The 21444-nt window shown below is 47.9% G+C and overlaps 3 protein-coding genes across 4 annotated transcripts in view; 1 reads left to right on the forward strand and 2 right to left on the reverse strand.

The window, feature by feature from the left end:
- Positions 1-2916, reverse strand: part of COQ4 (coenzyme Q4) — a 4754-nt gene extending 1838 nt beyond the window's left edge. The window contains exons 1-5 of the mRNA XM_006024388.2: positions 2856-2916; positions 2729-2758; positions 2326-2422; positions 1208-1310; positions 665-794 (exon numbers count right to left, since the gene is read on the reverse strand). Coding sequence (XP_006024450.2) covers positions 665-794; positions 1208-1310; positions 2326-2422; positions 2729-2758; positions 2856-2901 — 406 coding nt within the window. The 5' untranslated portion in view covers positions 2902-2916. The remainder of the gene's footprint in view (positions 1-664; positions 795-1207; positions 1311-2325; positions 2423-2728; positions 2759-2855) is intronic.
- TRUB2 (TruB pseudouridine synthase family member 2) lies at positions 2900-12308 on the forward strand. Its single transcript, XM_025204938.1, has 8 exons — positions 2900-3188; positions 3229-3360; positions 3732-3806; positions 4443-4504; positions 6325-6406; positions 7029-7101; positions 7566-7702; positions 8538-12308. Exons 1-8 carry the CDS (start codon positions 2900-2902, stop codon positions 8834-8836), a joined length of 1149 nt encoding a protein of 382 aa, XP_025060723.1. The 3' UTR covers positions 8837-12308.
- On the reverse strand, positions 11723-17699 carry SWI5 (SWI5 homologous recombination repair protein). Of its 2 annotated transcripts, XM_025204936.1 has the most exons (6): positions 17404-17685; positions 16816-17229; positions 16536-16584; positions 15118-15239; positions 13590-13684; positions 11723-13029 (listed from the first exon to the last, which is right to left on the reverse strand). In XM_025204936.1, exons 2-6 carry the CDS (start codon positions 16902-16904, stop codon positions 12965-12967), a joined length of 420 nt encoding a protein of 139 aa, XP_025060721.1. In that variant the 5' UTR covers positions 16905-17229; positions 17404-17685; the 3' UTR covers positions 11723-12964. The 2 variants fall into 2 exon arrangements, with proteins under 2 accessions (XP_025060721.1, XP_006024452.1); XM_006024390.3 differs by having other exon boundaries at positions 16816-17699.
- Positions 17700-21444: the final 3745 nt, after the last annotated feature.

Here is a 21444-nt window from a genome sequence, read left to right on the forward strand (position 1 = left end):
CAAGCCCTGTGCTTTCATAGCTTCACAATGTCTCATCTGGTGTAAAACAATGAGAATTAAAAGTGTGGGTCAAATAGGGGGTGTCTTGGCCTTCCCCGAGACCCAGGGTCCTGGGGCCTGCAGGCCCCCAGAGCCTTGTTCAGCTAACTGCAGGGCTCTGACTTCAGCCTGCTGCTTGCTACTCAGCCACATGCTTGTTGGGAGGAACAGACCTGGCTGACTGCCAGCAGAACTCTAACCCTCCCCACCTCCTTTGACACAGATCCAGCCCGCAATTACTCCCTCTGACTCACACCTTTCTCCTATGGATCCATTTCATCAGCAGCCCTTAAAAGCAGCACCTCCCACTCAGCCACCACCATCTCGTCACCCATGCCAGGGCTCAGCAGGGTAAAGGTGACAGGCCCTAAGGGCTGGAGGGATCTTTACCTCATCCGTGGCACAGATGGAGCCTGGGCAGTGGCACAGTCCCGCAAGCTGCTGCACCAGTGGCTGTGAGCCCTGCCCTGACTGTCAGCCTCAGGCAGTCACTGGCCCACAAAGCAGTCAAACTGCAGCAACAGGCTTTGCTATGGGGACACCAGGCCTGAGATCCAGCTGCCTTACTGCACCCAACTAGGTTCTAGATGGCAGCACCTCTCGGTCTCAGCCAGTCTGGACTCACCCAGCATGTTGGTGGGCATGCCCAGGAGAGTATGCATCAGGTCATGGACTTCCCGGTACCGCTGGATCACGTAAGCCAGCTCCTCGTCATCAACAAATTTGGCCGGCATCCTTGTATCTGGAGAAACCCTCTGCAAACAGAACAGCAGGCTGGGAATCAGTGCCTCTTACAAACAGCATAATAATGATGGCCCCCAGCTTAGAGAGCGCTCTCTTCAGCAGACTTCAAAGCACAGTACCAACAGGGTCAGTGCAGCTGCCCTCATTACATGCATGGGGAAACTGAGGCTCAGAAAGGGGAGGCGTCTACCCAAGGCCATACAGAAGGCCAGTGGCAGAGCTGGGAATAGATCCCAGCTCCTGAATATCAGCGTGGTACCCATTCCTTTGGGACTCTCCAAACCTGCTGTCTTCTTCACTACACTACTTAGCACCTCCTTCTGGAGCCCTTGTACAGGGCCAGGCCCTTAAGATAGACTACAGCCATTCACCACTCCCCACCTCCCCCTGGGGCCTGCTCCAGGCTGCTCCACACCACACTCACGTTGTCTTCTAAAAACCGCATGTATTCCCGACCAAATGTCCCATCCGGCAGCCCCCGGAGCCCCGCCACATCCAGGGTGGACAGCCGGATCCGTGGCCGCTCTCTGCAAGGGAAATGGGCCAAGACACCCCTTGAAGGAACAGACTGCTGGGAGAAGCTGATGTAACTGGGGCCTGTGCAGCAGCATTGCTGGAAGCACCACCTAGACCCTGGCATTTGGCTGCTGCTTTTCACTGCCCGAATAACCATCTATCCCCTGTGGTGGGAGGTCGACCATCAGCTCCACCTCACTTCTGTGGAGCTCGGGTGCAGAGAGCTTAAGACTCTGCCTGAGGCCATGAGCCTTGTCATCAGGCTTGATGCCCAGCTGCAGTTTTTCAGCCCTAATAGTTGGTACATGTGCTGTGGGAGCACCCAGTGGCCTCAATCAGCATCAAGGTCACGTTGCTCTGGGTGTCACAAACCTAGCAAGAGGTGGCCCTCGCTTCCAGCATAATTAAAATGCCATGTGAAGAACAAGTGTAACAAACACTCAGGAGGGGCAGGGAAGGGGGGACATACATGCAGGAGGAATAACAAGCATTTGGCCCTTGAAGCAAGGTGACTGCAGAAATCCCTCCTGGCTTTTAGCCTCACTCACAGCAGTTTCCTGCAGGCACCAGGGCAGAAATGGCTCTGGAGGAGGGTGCTCAAACCACTTTGGGAGGGTGTTTTCAGGTAAGGTGCTTGTGGGAGAAGCAGACGACTATGTGATCAAGGCTGTGGTGCAATAAGATCTGCTGCTCTCCTGCCCTGCTCTGGTGGGGAGGTCACAGACGTGTGCTCCAGCACTCCTTGAAGGAGGAGGTTTGCCAGTAAGAGCAGCAGCAAAACTGGAACGAGAGAGGCGGGAAGGAGCAAAGGCTGTGCATTACTAGGAGCCCAATTTACTGTTAATGTCTGTGCCTTTGCCAGGAAGGCTCTTACAGATGTCAGGGAGCAGAAGAACCCCGGGGAATTCAAAACTACCCATCCTGCCTCTTCAAGGACAAGCACTGCCGCACCGGCAACTGCCCTGCCGGCCTCCCAAACGCGCCTCCCTCCCTGCCACGGGCTGCGCAAGAGAGAGGATAACGCACCGCAGGATCTGATACCCCTCGGCATCGCGTCTCATCTTGTCCCGCAGCCTCTGCAGGGCGAGGGAGCCAGTTGTCTCGCCAAGAACCGCCACCATATCTGGGAAAGGAGGGAAGAGGCGTCCACGAGAACAGACCAAGGTGGGAGCCAGGGACAACCCGCGCGGCGGACAAGAGCCCGAGGCCTCGGGGCGGCAGGGCCCACGTAGTCGACACGTGGGGCAGCGCCAGGTCTGGGCACCTGCTGCTGCTCGCAGCGTCCCCGGGGCAGGGCTCCCTGCTCCTCGCCCGGCCTGCTGCGCTGACACCAAGGCCCTCGGGCCTGCCCCGGCCCCCCGCGCCTCCAGGCCGATCGCCCCGGCCTGCCCTGCCCTGCCCTGCCTTGCCCCGGGGAGCCCGGCCTTACCATGCCGGTACGGGCCGGGGTAGAGCGGGCCTGCAAGGGAAGGGAGGCGGCGGCTGGCGGCGGAGCAGCCCGGGGCAGGGGGCGAGGAGCCGGCCCGGCGCTAAAACCCGGGGTGGGGGGGCCTTGCCTGCGAGCCCCGAGCCCCGCAGCAGCCCCGCGCAACAGGCGGCCATGTCCGCCCCGGACGGGTGCGCAAAAGGGCCAAAACACCCAGCCGCCTTCCGGCACAGTTCCACCCCTTGTTGCCGGGGGACCGCATTCCGCGACGCACCCTGCGGCCGGAAGCGCATATCGGCGCCCGCACAGGAAGTGTGGTGGGACCTCATTCCCCGACGGATCTGGAGGTCGGAAGTGCCCGGGGCCGGGGCGATGGCGCTGCACGGGGGCTCTCGAAGAGAAGCGTGGTTGACTGTCCCCGGGCGGGGCGGGGCACTTGGGGCCTGGCTGCGCCTCCCGGGGGGCTGACAGCAGCATCCGGCCTTTTCTTCCCGTCCCTCCAGGCCTGAACTCGCTGGAGCAGCGGTCCCCGCGGCAGCACGTGCGCTTCCTGCCGGGCTTCGTGGAAGGAGAGGCGGGCAAGGAGCTGACCCCGGTAGCCACCCGCCTGCCCGTGCTGGCCGACCACCCGCTGGGTAAGGCGCGGGGAAGGGCCCGGGGTGGCGGAGAGCTAACTCCACTGGGATCCGGTGGCTGGTGCCTGCTGGTCACGCGCTCCGAGGGGATAAAACCAGCACATGTTTGCGTTGCAGAGAAGCTAGAGGAAGAGCGAGAGCGCGGGAAAGATTTGGGATTTTGACTCCATTTTAATGATTTGCTAGAGAGGTTCTGCTTTGGGCACTGCACAGCCGCGAGATTTAGACCGAGGAAACTAAATTGCTTTGAAACCTTGGGTTTTGTCTTCTGCCATCGTGCTGGTTAATCAAAAAGTCCAGCTATATTTCTGGTGGAGAAACTAAATGTTAGGCATGTTACCAAACATACAACATATTTGTTGTCTTTATAGTGAAAGGACCGAGGTTCACTCGCTTGAAAGTTGGAGCAGGCCACCGGCTGGATGTAAAGTCTTCTGGAGTGTTTGGTAGGTTTTGTCTTGAAACCGAGAAAAACGTATTTTCGGTGTGGAATCTGGAAGTATAGGGAAGGGTTTTGTTTCTGTTTGTTCTGTACATAGCTAGGAAAGAATTGCGGAGCACTCTGCTGCCAGCGTGTGTGGATTTTATTGGGCAGGGCAAGGATGTAAGCCTTAGGTTACAAGAGAAACAGACGAATCAAATGCAATGTTTTGGAAGGATGAGACATTACAAGGGAGAGAGAACTGACTAGTTATTCTCAGAGAAGCCACGTGCCTGGAGGACACTGTGCTCTGCTACAATGAAAAGCCTCTAGGCTGTCTTGGCTCTACACACTAGCCCATTGTATCTGTTTCCCTGTCTGTGAAATGAGTACAATGATGGTGCCCTTCCTTGGTAAGGTGCTTTGAAGGCTACAAGTGAGAAGCACTAAATAAAACTGGGTGCTTGTGGCAATCAGAACACCTGATGTTTGTTTGATGGCAACTCTCAGCCACAAAAGGAGAGGTAAAAAAAAAACTGATGGTGAGTTTTGAGGACACAGATATATTGCTGACTAATTTGAAAAGCCCCTGTAGACAAATGTTTAAATCCAAATAAGTTTTAAATATGAAAAGTGGTTTCCAATTTTGTCTTTCTTTCAGTGCTTGGAGTGGGCCAGGGCTGCAGGCTGCTCACAGACATGTACAATGCCCATTTTACTAAGGTATGCCGTGCAGTGCAATGCAAACTGGGCTAGAAGTGGGGATATGTGAGAGTGATGATTCACAGTGGTGATCCAAGGCCTAGTTAGAAATTGCACTGAAAAAGAAGAGTCAAATGTCATATTGCAAGTGGGCCAATAGCATGCACAGCTATGCACAGCACAAATCACTGAGATTAAGCAGTATTTAATATCCATTAAGCAGATTAAGTGATATTCAATATCCATTTCTGCCCCTCAAAGGATTCCTGGAAGAATTGGTAATAGGATACAGAGGGTTTTTTACCTCTAAATCAATACTGTGAATCTTGCCTGGATCAGGATTGTGAAAATAAATACCGTTTTTACATAAGCTTCTAGATTGGCCAGCTGGGCCTTGTTCTCTCCTAGTAGGGAGGGAGTCATCCATGTCTTTCAAACCATCCGATCTGGCCTATTTTGTCAGCAGTCATGGCAGAGAAGCCATGCTTGGAATGTACTGTGGGAAATTAACTCATTTCTTACTCCTAGAGGCAATGTCTCCAGTTCAGAGATGAGACACACAAACAATTAGCTTTTTCTGTGTTATTCTACAGGCGAGGCATTAGGGGGTTGCCAGTATGTCTTCCAGCCTTATGCAGTGCAGGTGTGGATGCCACAGTGAAGAAAAGACATTGGCTTTTAACCCTTGTGCTCCTACCAGGACTGCTACTGAAATACCAGTGCTAGCAGGCGTGGGCAGACAAAGCCAGAGGCATGTGTTGGCTGGGGAGAGGGAAAAACAATTTGGCTTGTTGCACATGCCATTGCCATTCTGGGCAACCTCCAGGTCTGACCATCTCCCTCCTTTCACCAGCTCTAAATAAATTCACAAGTGCACAGAGGGTGAAACCCTGGCCCTGCCTTCAGTACAGATATGCATGTTTGTACATGACTGTGTCCAAACCATGCAAAGATGTGGCATATTCCTGCCCATGTGGACAAAGCATTATCCTAAGAGTTGGATGAGAACTAAGTTGACTAAATAGGAAGATACTGTGTATTAGAATTTATAAACACAGTAAGGAGACAGGCAGGTTGTGTATGCAGGCGTCCTAAAAATACTGTGGTGTGAGAGAGACAAGAAATATGCAAGCTGTATTGTGTTATTTTCAAATTGGAGTGTGCAGACCACTCACCATTCCCATTTGTCTGTATTTCTGTCTGATTCATCATGACAGAGATCAGTGGGGCAGGGGATGTTTTACAGGTTTGTACAGAGCGTAGCACAAATGGGGCCCTCAGCATGACTGGGGGCCTTCAGGCACTTACTGCAGGATAACTAATAGTCATGATTATGCTCCTTGTCGGCACTGCAATGAGATGGTGGTTCTGGGGACCTGAGGCTGGAGATCAAGAACAAATAGGAGTTTTAAAAGTCTGTGCCTCAAAGGACACCACAGGAGCTTTAAAAAAAAGCTATACATGTTCCAAGCCAAACAGAAAGCAACTCAAGACCCTCAGAGAAAAGTGGAGAGGTTGTGCTACTGGCACAAGGTTTAATGCCTACCTGTGACTTGCTGAGGCAACTGTCAGCTGCTGTGCCTGACATCCCGCTTATGTTTCAAACAAAAAGCACCAGTGCTTTCTAAAGCCATTAGCAGCTCATCTGAGAAGAAAGGTGCCCCTTGCCCTGTGAATGTTCTGGCAATACTCTCTGTTCAGAGGCTACTAGTTTCCTTCAGAGAAGTTCTTTGTGTCCTGCATTGCCCAGCAATTTCTGCACAGTAGGTGTTTTTACTCAGTGTCTTTCAGAGTGTTCCCTCTGCAAATAATGCTCGCTCTTTTTTTTTTTTCCTTTCAAGGATTACACTGTTCGTGGTCTGTTTGGCAAAGCCACAGATGACTTCTCCGATACAGGAAAGCTAATAGAGAAGACAACATTTGGTAAGGGACTTGGTCAGTGTGGTTTTAAAAAGTCAATAAGTAGAACGCAAAGCATTAAACCAGGCCAGATTGAGCAGCATTAAAAGAACACTTTAAGTACCCTCTAATCTATATTCATGAGGATTTGCTGTAACTCCTGTTCTGTTTTACCACAAACCTATTAGCTTATAGTGTACTCAATGCAATCAGTGTGTAACACCAATTTACAATCCTGATCATGCAGACTGCCATTGTATTGGCTGCACCCAATGCTGCCTGTGCTTAAGGAGGCATAGCATCCTGACTTATGGAGTAATCGTCATACACCTTCATAAAGACTTTCGTTAAATTCCTGAAACATCTCAAGGAGAAATTGCTGTCACTGTCTTGAAACCAATGCAGTCTCTTTTCCACCTGAGACTTCTTTGCTTTAAAAAACTGCATAAAGTCAGTGGGTTCCGTTTCCTATTCTTCTGTACTTAGCTATAGTATGGCTATACGTCTCCTGGGCTTCCCGCCAGCTCATTTAGATGTAACCACTCAATCAGGAGATTGCATTTTTGATGCTGCATTTCAGACCCACGTAACCTTTCCAGATGCTAGGTGAATAAATGAGGATTTGTTTCCCTCTTAACACTTACAGATCACATCACAAGAGAAAAGCTGGAAAGGATTCTTGCTGTCATTCAGGGAAGCAATCATAAAGCTCTACTGACGTACGTCTCCAATCAGAAACCCTGGCTGACCTGACCTGACTTCAGTGCTGCCGTTTGCTAATCTTTGGAACCAATGAGATTAGTTATCTTGCAGCAGCCAGAGATTGTAAAGGTTGGGGTCTTAGATCAGAATAGAGGAGAGTTATCTTGGCTTCTTCATCCTTGGAAGTAAAACTGTGACTAAAGACTTACTTTGGATTCTGAAGTTTCATGTTACCTTTGGACCTGTGCTTAACATCTTGGAGAATAAAGATCTTCTCTGATACAGCAATGGTATTATAAGATGATCAGGCATGTTTACAGGATTGAAAAGGGTGGGGATGAGAATTGAAATTGTAGTGAGTGAACAGATCTTTAGTCTGAAGTGTGAATACAGCATTTTTGTCTTATAGCATTCTTTGAATTCATTGGGAAGGTGGTGTTCGTTCACTACACTAACGCATTGCTGGGGTTTTTTTTTCCAGGTACGCTAACATTGACCTGAAAACCCAAGAGGCCTATGAGCTGGCAGTTAAAGGGTTACTTCGCCCTACAGAGAAAAGTCCTCCGTTAATCACAGCGATTCGCTGCCTTGAGTTTGCTCCTCCAGAATTCCAACTAGGTAGGGATGATTTTGGGCTCTAGAAGTGCTGTGAAAGTGTATTACATCATGAATCTGACAAGAAGTAGCTCCTCTCAACACTTGGCTACTCTTAAGTGGCCTGATCTCACCAATGCATTTTGCAATCAAGCTGCAAGCAGAGATGGGTCTGTTAGAGCAGCCTATTCTGTACCAGCTGGTAACTCAGCAGAAAGAATAAACATCATCTTGCTAAATGGCCAGGATCAAGGCAGTTTGGCAGGGCACAGTGGGGAACTTTGTCCAATCTTTGCCTGATAGGAATAACTGCTATACTGGATTGGACCAGTAGGCCTCCTAGTCTGGTATTCTGTCCCTGATGGTAGCCAGTGCTGGAAGTTTCACCAGACAGCGCAAGTGGGTGAATAATGGACTAGCATGCCTATGCAGAAAGATCCCCTTTCATCCACCACTTAGTGCAGCACCCCCCAATACCTTTGCAAGCTGAGCCTGCCTTCAGCCCTTTGCATCCCTGCCCCAGGTGGTTAATGGGGACCTTCACCATTCTTAATCTATACATTGTCTAACTGTTCTTTTGGTGCAGTCCACCTCAGGCACTGCTGAGGTAGTGCTTAGCTTATGACGTAAACATATATTCTCATAAACCTTTATCCTGCCCACCTTATTCTGAAAAGCTTCTCCCACTCCACTATCCAGTTCTGCACTATATGCCCCTCCACCTCATGCTTGGAGATTTGGGATATTTTGCAAGACATCTGTAAAACTATCATTTACTTATCCCTCAGCTGAAAAAATGGAAGTGCGTAGTTGCATGTATTTGCTGCCTCTTCTGATGAAGTGTCTGTGCCCCTTGTAGAAATCCAGTGCTTGCACGAGACTCAGCAGTACCTCCGAAAGATAGTTCATGAAATTGGCTTGGAGCTGAAGTCAACTGCTGTGTGCACACAAGTGCGAAGGACCCGGGATGGCTTCTTCACACTGGACAAGGCTCTTCTGAGAACACATTGGGACATGGAGAATATCCAGAAAGCAATTCAAGACTCCAGGCTCACAGTGCAAACAGAACTCGAGAAAAGTTTAGGCCACCTGGAAAGGGCTGCTTATGATGAACATATCGAGATGGACCAGGTTGAAGAGGGTGACGCATCAAGATAGCCCAGTGTTTGGGGGACACCTGCCAGCAGCCTCTCATAAACAAGATAGCCACGTGTTAACCAGAAGGGTGAACAATAATAGATAGGAAAGAGAGTAATCCACAACTAGCCTTTCTTCGGATGGCCCTTAGCTTAGCAGGAGTTGTTTGTTTTCATCCAACATGTCTCCATTGAGAGGCAAAATATTTTCTTTTAAAGTGTTGCACAACAGTATAGTGAGATCACTGACATCTAAGATAGCTTTGCATTTACTTCCAAAGCCAACCCCCCGCTGATGTTACTGGGAAGGTTCTGTTGGTAAGGACTGATAGAGTGGAAATACATACCAGTGTGTTGCAGGCTGTGCTTCTTCTACTGCATGCTTACTTTATTTTGCTCTTTGTAATGAGAAGTGCAGCCTAGCTATAGGAATTCTTTCCCCAAATACAAAGGTTTTGTATGATAACATAGGGTATAGATCAACCCTATTTTCATATGTTGAAGGTGTAAAGAGCTATTGGTCAAACCAAAAAAATGAACCTGTGCAAGGAAGATGTAAGATTTGAGTGAGGCAAAACTTTCCTAGGAAGGGGAATGCTTCATTTGGCTTCTTCACTAATCTCAACAAGAAGGCGAGGTAAGCTTGTGCAAAGGAATTCAGGAGTAGGATATAAAAGCAAGAAATAGGCTGGAAGAAATTCAGATTCAGTGCAAAATATTTATGTGGAAAGATGCTGCTCCATGGTACCGACATTTTAAAATGAACAGGACCAAAATCCCTGTGATTCCCAACATCTTGTGGATTTATCCTGCCCTACTGAGTTAACAGAATGGTCAGTATAACATAGCTGTACAAACTAGCTGACAGAGGTGTGACCACTTTAAGGCTACAACTTACTATTGAAAATGCACCATAAATTGCCTGTTGTAGTTGATCACTGCTAATTTATTTCTAAAACATGCAGATCCAAGCACAATGCCAGATGTACTAAAGCAGCTGCAATCTGAAGTCTCAGAGTACCAATTGCTGTAGTATGCAAGTTTGGTTTTGACATAAGGAAAGGCTGATGTGAGGGATGGGCATTAATAACAATATCCCATTTTAGATTCGCCACTGTTGTTTTCAAGGTTATGTCCTAACAGGTACCTAGTGACTCTGCAGATTTGCATGCAAGCAATACAGGATTTCTGCTACGAGAAAAGATTCTGCCTTTACCTCTTTTAGGCTCTGCCTGGGGCACTTGTAGATACAATTCTTTCTTTGAAGATGTACCCAGACAGCTGTTAAAGGTGAGGTGTTACTCTGTGGTCTCACAGTGGATAATCCCCAGTGAAGCAAGTGTTTAACAGTGATGGCTGATCTTGTTTCTGTGTTTGTTTATTTTTTTAAAGGAATTTTAACTAAATCCATAGATCTTTTGCCTTTTTTAGCTATCTCCAAGGTTTTCTGGATAATGATCAGAAGCCCAGCCAAAGCAGCACTAGGGCTCTCCTGCCACCTTATGGTGGAAGAGCATAAACACTTCTCTGGAACAGCTGGCGTGAACTCAGTAAAACTGCTAGTGTATTTGCTCTTATTCCTTGTTAATAAGCAGTATTTGTCTATGATGCTAGGTGCCATCTAATGAACATCCTTTCTACAGACAGTTATTGATGCAGGCTGAAATTTAAACAGGACAGGGCAATTAGGGTTTACAGAGCAGGGAGAGAGGCTGAAGAGTAGAAACAACATCCAGCTTGCAGAAAAATGGGCAACAAGTATCATAGATGTTAGGGCTGGAAGGGACCTCTAAGATTATTGGTTCCAGCCCCCTGCCCAAAGGGCAGAAAGTCAGGTAGGGTCAAAGGATCCCAGCAAGATAAGCATCCAGCTGTTTCTTAAAGGTGTCCAGAGTAGGTGTCTACACCACCTGTGGGGGGAGTCTGTTCCAGGCCTTGGGGACTCGGACTGTAAAGAAGTTTTTCCTTATGTCCAGCCTAAAGTGGTCTTGCGGAAGTTTGTGACACTTAGACCTTATCATCCCTTGGGGTGCTTGGTGAACAGTTGTTCCCCCAGATCCTGATGCACACCCCGATGTACTTACAGGCTGCCACCAAGTCACCCCTGAGCCTGCCTTTTTCCTGGCTGAAGAGTCCCATAGCTCAGAGCCTCTCTATCTGCTCACTAGAGACCACTTCCCTCCAGAGCCCAGGACAGAAATCAGGATCCTCAAGTATTACATGATCACCAGGGATCCGAGTTTTGTTTCATGCAGAAAAATAAGTATTTTTTCCCTTTAAAATCAGGAAACTGCTGGCAGGGAGCAAGCAGGGGGCAGCAGGCAAATATGGCCAAGCCACTAGGGGATGCTGCCCAGCTGCAGAGCAGTGGCTTTCCCTCACCCCCACCAGCAGGGGCTTGGTCCTCTTGTGCCCAGAACCCACTGCTATGAGGGAGGGGACAGGCCTCCCAGAGGTGTTAGGTGGATCCTTCCTGCCACCGCACCGAGACTCTCAGCCATGCAATGGGTCTCCTTGGCACCCCTGCAGCAGCAGGTCCCGGACAGGGCAACGAGCTCCCTGTGCCTTCGATCATGTTTGTGCCACTGCAGCCCAAACCTGGTAGTATCCTCCGCACTCCAGGGCCAGGCCCTCCCCAGCTTGCCCCAGGGGGGAGGGGGAAGGGGTCTAGTCCCAGCAGGGCAACAGGTCAGGAGTGAGGGGCATTGGCAAAGCAAGGGGTGGGGGGTGACTATGGCTTAGGAGTGAGCGCCAATGGCATGGGCAGGGCACTGGCTTATCAGAGCTATTCAGTACCGCAAAGCAGCAGGGGAGACGGCTACAGCTAGCCCCATGTCCTGGTAAGCAAAGGAGGCAGGGGGAGCTCCAATTTCCCATGATAAAAAAAACAAAATCAAACACCAAAATATACAGGTATGTAAACATTTTTATAATGATTAAGGCACCAGTAGGCTTCCAAATTGCTTTAGAACTGTAAATTTATCAATAAAACACTGTAGTCAACTGATACCTATATAGAATAGCATTTCAGTTTAATCATGGAAAAACAGGGATTTTAATCAGAGAGTTTTGGGGGTTTTATCAGAGAAAACCGGGATCCCTGGATCACATGACTTTTCTGCAGGACTCCATCCATGGAGTTTAGGTCCCTAGCAGAATGCATAGGCAGAAGAGGAAAGCATCAAGGTAACAGAAAAAAAATGCCACAATGTAAGGTTATCAACTCTAATGCCCTACTTTGCAGCCTTACTATTCTCTGCTACAAGTTTTGCTCATCTCAAGATGCTGCTGAAGTTAGCTGCAACCAGGCACCTGGAAATCAGGAGAGGGTCTCTCCTTGTGTCCACTGTTGCCTGCAGCTGGCAGCATTGGTGCTAATACTGACCGCATTGCTGCCTCTCGGGAAGTGTCTGTCTACAAGTTAGTTCACTACCAGGGAACATGATAGCATTCTCCTTAGCATCTCTACAGGCTGGTAAAGGGAGTGGCTGAGAAACAAGAGCCAACTTATTCAAATTAGATACCTTAACACAAGTTCAGGCTTTTCCATTTATTTAATATTACAAATAATGCACAACCATAACCGCCTTCTAGAACCCAGTCCAGTGGGACACTTAAGAGGCTGAACACCCACAACATGAGGGTGAGGCCTACAAGCACTTTACTCTCAGCAGGTCCTTTCTTACTTAGTGTTTTTTTAACCTGTCACACTGCATGTTCCCCCAGTCCTTCTGGCCTTTCATCTGCCCACTTACCAACAACTGCTGTCTCATTCCACCCTCCCAGTAACCCTTGTCACATTGTCCAGATGTGAGGGCCAGCTGGGAAAGGGGTTAAACATGAACTCTGAATTACAATCTTCTGTAAGTTGTTTGTTTTTTTTTAAACTCTCACCAAGAAGAGAAGTCAAAAACTGACGTCACCCAAAACATCCTCATTCCAGAAGAGAAGGATGCTCCTTCCCTGAAAACAGGCAATTAATTCAATAGCTTTTGTGTTCTAGAATTTAGTTATTTACAGATCTAAGGCAGTAGACAGCACCCTTGAAAGTCTACATATTTATTGCCCTGGTATACAGGTTCCGAATGCATCAGTCACCTATGTACAAAGGTCCAATAGCTAAAGGAAACTGTAGTCCTCCATATCAATGCTAGTCACTGAGTTCTAGATCAAATTCAGGATAGAGGTCCTTTGTGGTAAGTCCTCGGATCACAGCTAGGAGAGAGAGAGAGAAAATAAATACAGCTTCCATTGCAGAAGATGCAGGACAGGCAAGAGTTGCATCTTGTTGCAACTCTTTGTTCAAGTAATGAAAGACTAGCACCTTCTAAGCCTTTGCCTTTGTTGGTTTCTTTAATAGCCACGCAGCTGGTGCAAAAGCATCAGGCTTACATACCCTCCTGATTCCATTCCTAACCTGGAAGTCTTTTACAGGTCTTATGCAGTGCTGAATACATAAGTCACAAGAGAAACAGTGAGGGTTTCTATCTAATACAGAATGATCTGCTTTGAGAATCCACAGAAAACATAAACTGCCTTTAATGGCAATTGCATAATACCCCCCTTAGAATCAGACAGAGCATGAATAGGTTCCTGAAATCCTTCCCCTACTCTGGAAAGATCCCAAAGGGGTAGTGACAAGAATATTTTCTCTTGAGTAAGGGATATAGGGTGATCCTAGAACTGATGATAAAAACTTAGTAGTGTAGCTTCTGTTAAACAAAATGAAAATACTTCTGAAAAACAAGCTGCTTGTTAGCCGAGTCCTGCCTTACCCAGCTTGCCCAGCAGCATCTGTCCAGCATCTTTAATATCATTGTATTCATGGAGCAGAGAGATGTGTTTCTCCAATTCATCCAGGCTGTAGCCTCTGTAACAACAAAACCAGAAAGGTCACAATGAAAGAGTGACTACTGCTGTTTGTCTCTAGTAAACAAATGTTGCAGAGGTACTAGAGAGAGACAGGGACCCACTCAGCCCTGCAAGTTGCCCTGCTGCCTTCGGGCATTGAGGGCAAAAGGTCCAAAAAGTCGTCTTCAAAAAGTCTGCCTAGGGAGCACGGTGTGTACTCAGTTGTCCAAGATCAAGCCTCCCCTAACAAAACAAACCAAAAATAGTTCTCAGTCAGGTACAAGAGTAAGTTGTGAATATGAAGCAGGTCTGCCTGATATTGTTGGAAAGGAAAGAGGTAAGGAAATGGGCAGCTTATCCAAGATGGGAGAAACTGGATTAACTTCACTGTTCCTTATTTGTGGATTATAACCCCACACAGTTTCTGTGTAAGGTACTGCTTAGGTTTCATAATTTGTAACCCACAAAAGGCACAGCTGCCAGGAATCAAGGGCAAGATGACCATGACTCTGCTGCACCATCGAGGATTCTAGGACCTTCATCTCCTTTATATAACACCCTTCATTCCAAAGCTTCACCCACCATTTACTCATCATGAAAATGCAACTGTTTCTGAGGTTTAAAGTTGTGAGTTGCCGAGACAGCACATATCAGACAAAGTAGACAAGATTGCTACGAGAGGAAAATTTGGGAAACAAGAACATACTTTACTTGAAGTTTGGCCAAGACATAAAATGAGACCTGCATTTTAAGTCTCATCAAAAAGATGCTTTGAATAACACAAAGCCTATTAGCAGCATGACAGGTAAGAACACCTCTTTATAAGCCACAAATATTCCTTCCCGAGACACGGGCTTCCCTTAAAGTTCTCCCTCATGAACACTGCATGCCCCCGAAGGCTGGGAGGGCATGGCAAACTCCCGCAGGTGGCGGCAGTGGTGTTGGTGGTGGAAGCATGGCAGCAGCAGTGCCAGCAGGCGGGGTGAAGGTGGTAAGTGCCGACCAGGGGTTGGCGACCACCTGCAAACACTGCCAGCAATGATCAAGGACTGTCTCCGATGCTGCCAGCAGTATCAGCGGCAAGTGGGGGGGGGTGATGAGTGGTGACTGCCTGCAGGCGCCGCCAGCAGTATCTGTGGCGCTTTTTGTGGGGGGGTGCACTGCCAAGCTCAGGGCGCACGTGCACCCCCTACACAATCACCAATGCTCTCCCTCGCCAATACTGAATAAGCACAGCCTTGCTTTGCCAAACAACAGACAAAGTTCTTAGTTCTACTTTGTACTCGGATGCTGAAATTAACAATGCTCTGAGCTAAGCAGACTGAGCTGATAAAGAAATATGAGAAAGCAACCAGCCTGAAAGGACCATTTTCAATTCTGATGCAGAGGCTTGGGTTGTTTTAAAAGATAACACAGGCCTTGTGCCAAGCATCAAGCTAGTCAAGGACATACTCAGCCAATAACTGTGCAATTTCCTGGTCCAGAGCGAGGTCCTTCTCTTTCAGCTCTTTAATTTCACCCTGTAGGGTTTCCTTGTTGATTCCAACTGATGGAGAGGACCTTGGAGACTGAATCTGTAGGGCAAAGAGTACATTTAACATTTTACTAATTCAGCACCATGCAAGAAGCCACTGTCCCAGATAGAACTGATCAGAAGAGACAGTAAGTGCCTGTTAGTTCATTCCTGAAGTATCACTTAAATGAAAAAAAAAAAAAATACTAGACCTTGCAGAAAAACTTGACAAAGCATTTATCAGTCTATGAAATGCCAATCTATTCTGTGTAGTTTGTGAGCTCTTCCCAGCGGAGGCTGGATCTTAGTCAGTATTTTGTACAACACTACATGAAGAATTATAACAAACAATTTAGAAAAACAGCTTTCAGAGCACATGCACGGGATTACAGTATCCAGCATCTCAGGATACAGCTATCTAGTACACTTCAGTAAATTAACAGAAATTTAGGCTGCATAAATTACTCAAGAGCAGGTCTCCTCTTGTCTGGATGACAGATCTGCTTGTTGCCTTAGTGAAGTCACAGAGTTAAATTCTCTTTCCCCAGGGAAATCTCTACTGAATCAGATCTGAACCATTACAAGTATTAGGATCACCTGCAGTTTCAGCTGAGAGAGCAATGACTACATATGCCATAATGACTGAATTATCACAAGAAATGGTTCCTCCGGAAGAGATGTGAAGCCTTGTAGACATAATAGCTGTCCATACCAAACTCACTCTGCAGACACAACTTCCACAGGGCTGGCTACAAATGACGGACTGACAATGAGACTAAATTCATTTGGCAGTAATGGATTCTATGCAGATTCATTTCTGTACAAGGAGGGAGAGGCTTTGGAGAAGTTTGTTGCTGCCACACGCCTGCATTATAGATGGCAAAACATCTGCATTCAACTATGGGCTTCATCGTGTGTGTAAGAGAAAGAAATGGTCCACGTAACCAACCAGCTTAGCTGCTGCCATGTAGGCGCAACAGTTGTCTGTGCCAAACTCAGTCTGAGCTGGCTGAAAATGAGACCGAAACCGAGAATGAATTTGTGTAGCAGCAACAGACTCAATGCAGACTCCTTTCTGTACGAGGAAGAGGCACTGGGAATGAAGGACGCTGCTGTCCTGCGTCCGCACGCCAGATGGCAAAACATCCGCGCCGTACTAGGCTTGCTGTGCATCTAGCGTAAGAGAAAGAAACCGCAGAACCGACTGCTGCGGCTGCTGTTATTCTCTAGGAGGGATCCCAACTGGGTCATCAGGGTGGATGAGAAGGCAGGTCCGCCCCCATGCCCGCTCCTGTTCCCAGAGCACAAGGGCCCAAGCGATGCAGCGCTCTGCCTGGGCGCAGGGCCCGGCACTCACCGGTGATCGGAAGCCCGCGTGGCAGTGGTCCTGGCGCCCGAGAGGGGCCCTGGAAACAAGCAGAAGGAAAGGGCCGCTTTCAGAAGCGAAAAGATTGAAGGAGTCAGGCCGGACCCCGTCTCCCTCCCCACCTCGAGAAGCAGCAGCAGCAGCTCCCCAGAGCGCACTGCACTACCCAGGGGGCCTGGGGCTCACCGAGGGCCAGGCACCCCCGAGCCCAGGGGAGGGAGCAGTGGCCCCAGCAGGCGCGGAGCCCTCGGGGCAGGGAGGGAGCTCGTACCGGCGCATGAATGGCCGCAGCGCCGCGCCGCGCTCCCCGGGCCCGCGGGGATCCAGGGCGGCCCGCGCGGTCTCCCCGCCGCTTTGCATGCTGGGAGCTGTAGGGGCTGATGGGACTTGTAGTTGGTGGCGGCTTGACGCCGCTTTGAATGCCGGGAGCTGGTGGCTCGTCGCCGGGGGAGCCGATTGCAGGGACTTGTAGGCTGTGGAGGCCTGGCGCCGCTCGGCCCGCTGGGGCTTGTAGTTTCTTGACCTTGCCTGGGGCTGGCAGGGCGGGGCGCGGAGGGTTTCTTGCAGCCTGTCTAGGGGCTGGCAGGTATGTTGGCCTTGTGAACCGCTGCCAGAGCCTGGATTCTCCTCTGGAAGAAGGGGGAGGCTCGAGCTTGCTCCTTCCCTGTCACTTGCGTTTGGGGTCCTGGAATAAGCACAGGATAGAAGCAATGGGCTGAATTCAGGGGCGGATCTGGTGGGGGGCAGTTCCCTTTGATTTCTGCTCTACCCGAACTGTAACACCACCTGCCTGGGAGGGGCAGTGGCATTTTGGTTCAGGCAGCAGAGTTAATTGACTTCAGCGCTCATGATCATCTACCTGTTTCCTGCTAATGTCTCTTCATCCCATAGGTGTGAATGACCTTTTTAATGGTCTTGATGTTCCACTGTGCAACCTATGCTTTCTTCTGCAATGCTGCAGTCTGTTTGCCATTCCTGGTCCTGTGTCTCTTCTATTTCACAGCACTGTAGATTGGTTTTAGCTCTGGCTAAAAACCTTCACTTAGGTGTGGTTATATAATCTCAGGTGTAGACATGACCCCCAGTGAAGTGCTGAGGTGCTGTCAAGGCACTCAAGAAAACCAGGTTTTGTTCAGTGAATCTAAAAAGACATGGACATTTAACTTTCAGGACTAATGAAAAAGCATCTTTTAACCTTTTTTGCCTCATTTCTTGTGTTCTTTTTAAAGCGTTACATATAACCCAGCAGATTAATGCACATTCCAATACAGATTTGTTTGTTTTCACTTTGATCTTAAACTGAAAAATAGAGCACGAGGCCCCTAGCAAACTAGTAAAGCTTCTGATTTCTCTTTAGCTGGAGAAAAATAGATGTTATATGTGATGATGCAACACACCAGCTACACCCCCCTTTTTAAAATCCTAGATCTACCCCTGGTTGTAACGGTGCAGTCCTTGTGATGTGTCCAGCACTACTACAGTATGCATAACATGCACTGAAAGAGCCTGCTAGGAGAGATTGGAGATGTAACCAGCCTGCATGCAATCTCTCCTAGCAGGGGGTATTAGATAGAAACCCTCACTGTCTGCCTTGTGACAAAAACCACATTGCTTGAGTACTGCAGAACCAGCCTGCATCCAATCATCATGAGTATAGGCAGAAACACTACACAGACTGAGATGGTCACACAGTCTTGCAGATCTTTTCCATCTTTATCTTGCATGATCTTTATCTTGCATTCAGCTTCCTTTTATAAACAGTTCCCACTCCGATTTAATTTTGAAAAGGTTCTGTACTCTGCCATCTCTAAATCACCTTCAGTTAGCAAAATATACCAAAGATAAGATAAGGCCTGGTACTAGACATGTGACTGTGGCTGTTTGGGTAATAGTTATTATCACAGAATCACAGAGAAGTAGGGCTGGAAGGCGCCTCCAGAGGTCATCTAGTCCAACCCCCTGCCTGAGGCAGGCTCAGCCCTATCCAAACCATATATTTGAGTCCATTGTCTAACCTCTTATTTGTTCAGAGCTAAGACGTTATGCGAGTCTCACACAATGAAGTAAAAGATTTAAGATTTCTGAAGTGCAAGACACAAGAGTTATTTTTCAAAGTATGCAAAATCCTACTGACTGCTATTACAAATCAAGTTTAAAGTTTACATATTAAGGAAGAACAGGATCAAGAATGTGAAGATGAGCTCGTAAACTCACCTGTACATGTTACTTGCTTCTCAGTGAATTCAGAGAGCTTTACAACATCCATTGATGTATAACTGGGAGAGAGACCCAGAAGCAATTACTTCATTAATCCTCCAAAACCATGCAACTTGTAGGAAGAAACACTTTGGGGGGTTATGCATCTGTTGTCTAACTCTTCATGTCTACAGAGCTGGCATGAGCACAGCAGAAACAGAGAAAGCTGGAAAATTACATCATAGTCGTTTGACAGCTCTTCAAGCATTTTTCTTGACACTTGAGGCTTGTGTCAAGTGTTTACTCTTACACTTCAAAATTTGAGTTGCTCTAATAAAAAATACCAGATTTACCCAAAGAACCTTGTCTCCCTATGTCCTTAAACCAATACAGCTACAACCTATACCCCTGTTACAAGTAACAATACTTATCATTTAGGTAGTGCTCATCTTGGTGTGCTTGACTAACATTCCCTGCACAAATAATTAGTCTTCATCACACAAGTGAAGCAGGATAAATCGATTGATATGAACATACTATTTGCTAGCTTCCCTGAGAAATTTTAAAACAAAAATCAAGAAGACAACCTGTCCTGTGGTACCTATTTCATTTTTAAATTTCTCAAGGCTTAGAAAATATACCTGTATCCAAGCACTTTGTTTTTAACGAAATTCATTTTTTGTAACTTATTGTATTCTACCAAAGTATTTCTATATATTAACTTTGACCTGGAAGGCTACAAAAATACTTTATAAACAGCTGATATACAAATGACATATTTTACCCACCACTGAAATGCAGCAACCTCTGGTGTAAAATACAAAGATCTATTTAACACCACAAAGTAACACCCCCACAATAGTTAATAGTAAAAAATATTTATTTCCATTGGAAACAGCATCCAAAACTTTAGCTGGTGCAGATTATAACTATCCAAATAATTATGAGGACAGGACACCTGGGTTAAAATTCCAATTCTTACAAACATACCATAACTGTTGTTTTTTTCAAAGTGGTCAAAACCTAAATATTGCATTTCATCCAAAAGGCAGCATCTCTTTAAGCACAAAATCCTTTAATAGGCTTGGGAAGCTGACTCAGAACTGAGTCTCAAAGGAAAAGAGTGCCATCATCACCACCCTTCGTACAGCACACGCACCATGTCTGACTGGATTCAATGGTGACTTAGAAGAAAGGGAAACACCTGCTGCAATACTACCACCGCCACTTGCAGCCCTTGAGCATTCCTCTGAAATCTTATGCCCAAGTTTAACCCTGGTGGAACACGCATCTCAACATCCCAACTGGACAAAATGTCCAATACAGGCAAATACTAAAAAAAACAGCAACAGCAGCTGGTTGAAGGAGAACCAAAGTTTAAAATGAGTCACATTTCTCAGTGCTTGAAAACCTGAACCACACCCAATTATACAGCTGTTTACATTCCTGTTCTCACTAGTGCTTCTCAATTTCTTCTTGCAATACAAACCCAGGGCAAGACAAGAAAACCATTTGCACTGCACTAGGCACGTGTCAGGAAGAGGCTCCTTCCTGTCTTTACCCTGGTATAACTGTGTGAGTGTACCGCATGTGCAGTGGTGACACTCAACTTTCTCTGAAACATTACCCCTGAGGAAATGCTGGAGGCAGGGATAACAGATTCAACGGACTACTGACCTGATCCAGCCTACTCCGCTTAAAGGAAATAAGCTAAAGGAGGGAGGTCCAAGAATTCAAGATTCAATCCAGAAAAAAAAGCAACATCCTCCACACACCATGAATCCTAGAGGCAGGGCTCAAGCATGATAGAGAAACCTAGAGAGATTTGACAAGACTGGATAAACACCAGGTTAAATTTGTAAGGCACAACTGTTTTCTGGAGAAATTAGCCCGGCACACAGCTAAGAATCAAAGGGTGGGACCTCCAGAGATCATCTAGTCCAGCCGTTCACAAACTCTGAGAGATTGCACACCGCTAATTTAAAACGATGCAACCTTCAGTACCACCAGCACATTTTTCAGTTCAACCTTACGTACCACCAGCAAATTTTGTCAGATAAAGTAATGATAATAAATCTGTTAACGCGTACCGCTGACAGGTGGCCTGCGTATCACTGGTGGTACCCGTACCACAGATTGGGAACCGCTGATCTGGTCCAAACCCCGCCTGAGGCAGGATCAGTCCTGTCCAAACCATCCTATACCACCCACCACCTCAACCCCACAACCCTAACACTGTACGAGGCGACCCCTGAACCTGCTTCATATCCCGAAGGGAGAGACCAAGGGAGAGACCTGGGCAGACGGGGCAGAGATATGCTGCACAGACCCCAGGCAGAGGCGTGGCTGTGTCCCCTCACGAACTCACCCCCGCCATGAAGCAGGATGAGGCCTGGGCGTGTCCCCCCCCCAGCCCTGCCTTTCTCCTGACAACAAATATGGCATATTTCCTTCAGGACCTGGAGGCATTTTGCCAGCAACCCCGTTTTGAGCCCTGTGACAGATGCCTTTTCCTAAACAAGAGGCAGGGGGCGGCCGGAGTCCCCACGCCAGGGGAAGCCCAAGGAGCAGCCCAAGGCTGAGAGAACACCACACCGCGGGACGAAGGAAGCAGGCCGCACGCATGCGCACGCACTAGGGAGGGGAAGGGGAACGCCGGCGCGCACGCGCACGCGAGAGGGAGAGGCGGCGCGCACGCGCATGC

Source organism: Alligator sinensis, unplaced genomic scaffold, assembly GCF_000455745.1.
Source record: "Alligator sinensis unplaced genomic scaffold, ASM45574v1 scaffold388_2, whole genome shotgun sequence".
Lineage (NCBI taxonomy): Eukaryota > Metazoa > Chordata > Crocodylia > Alligatoridae > Alligator > Alligator sinensis.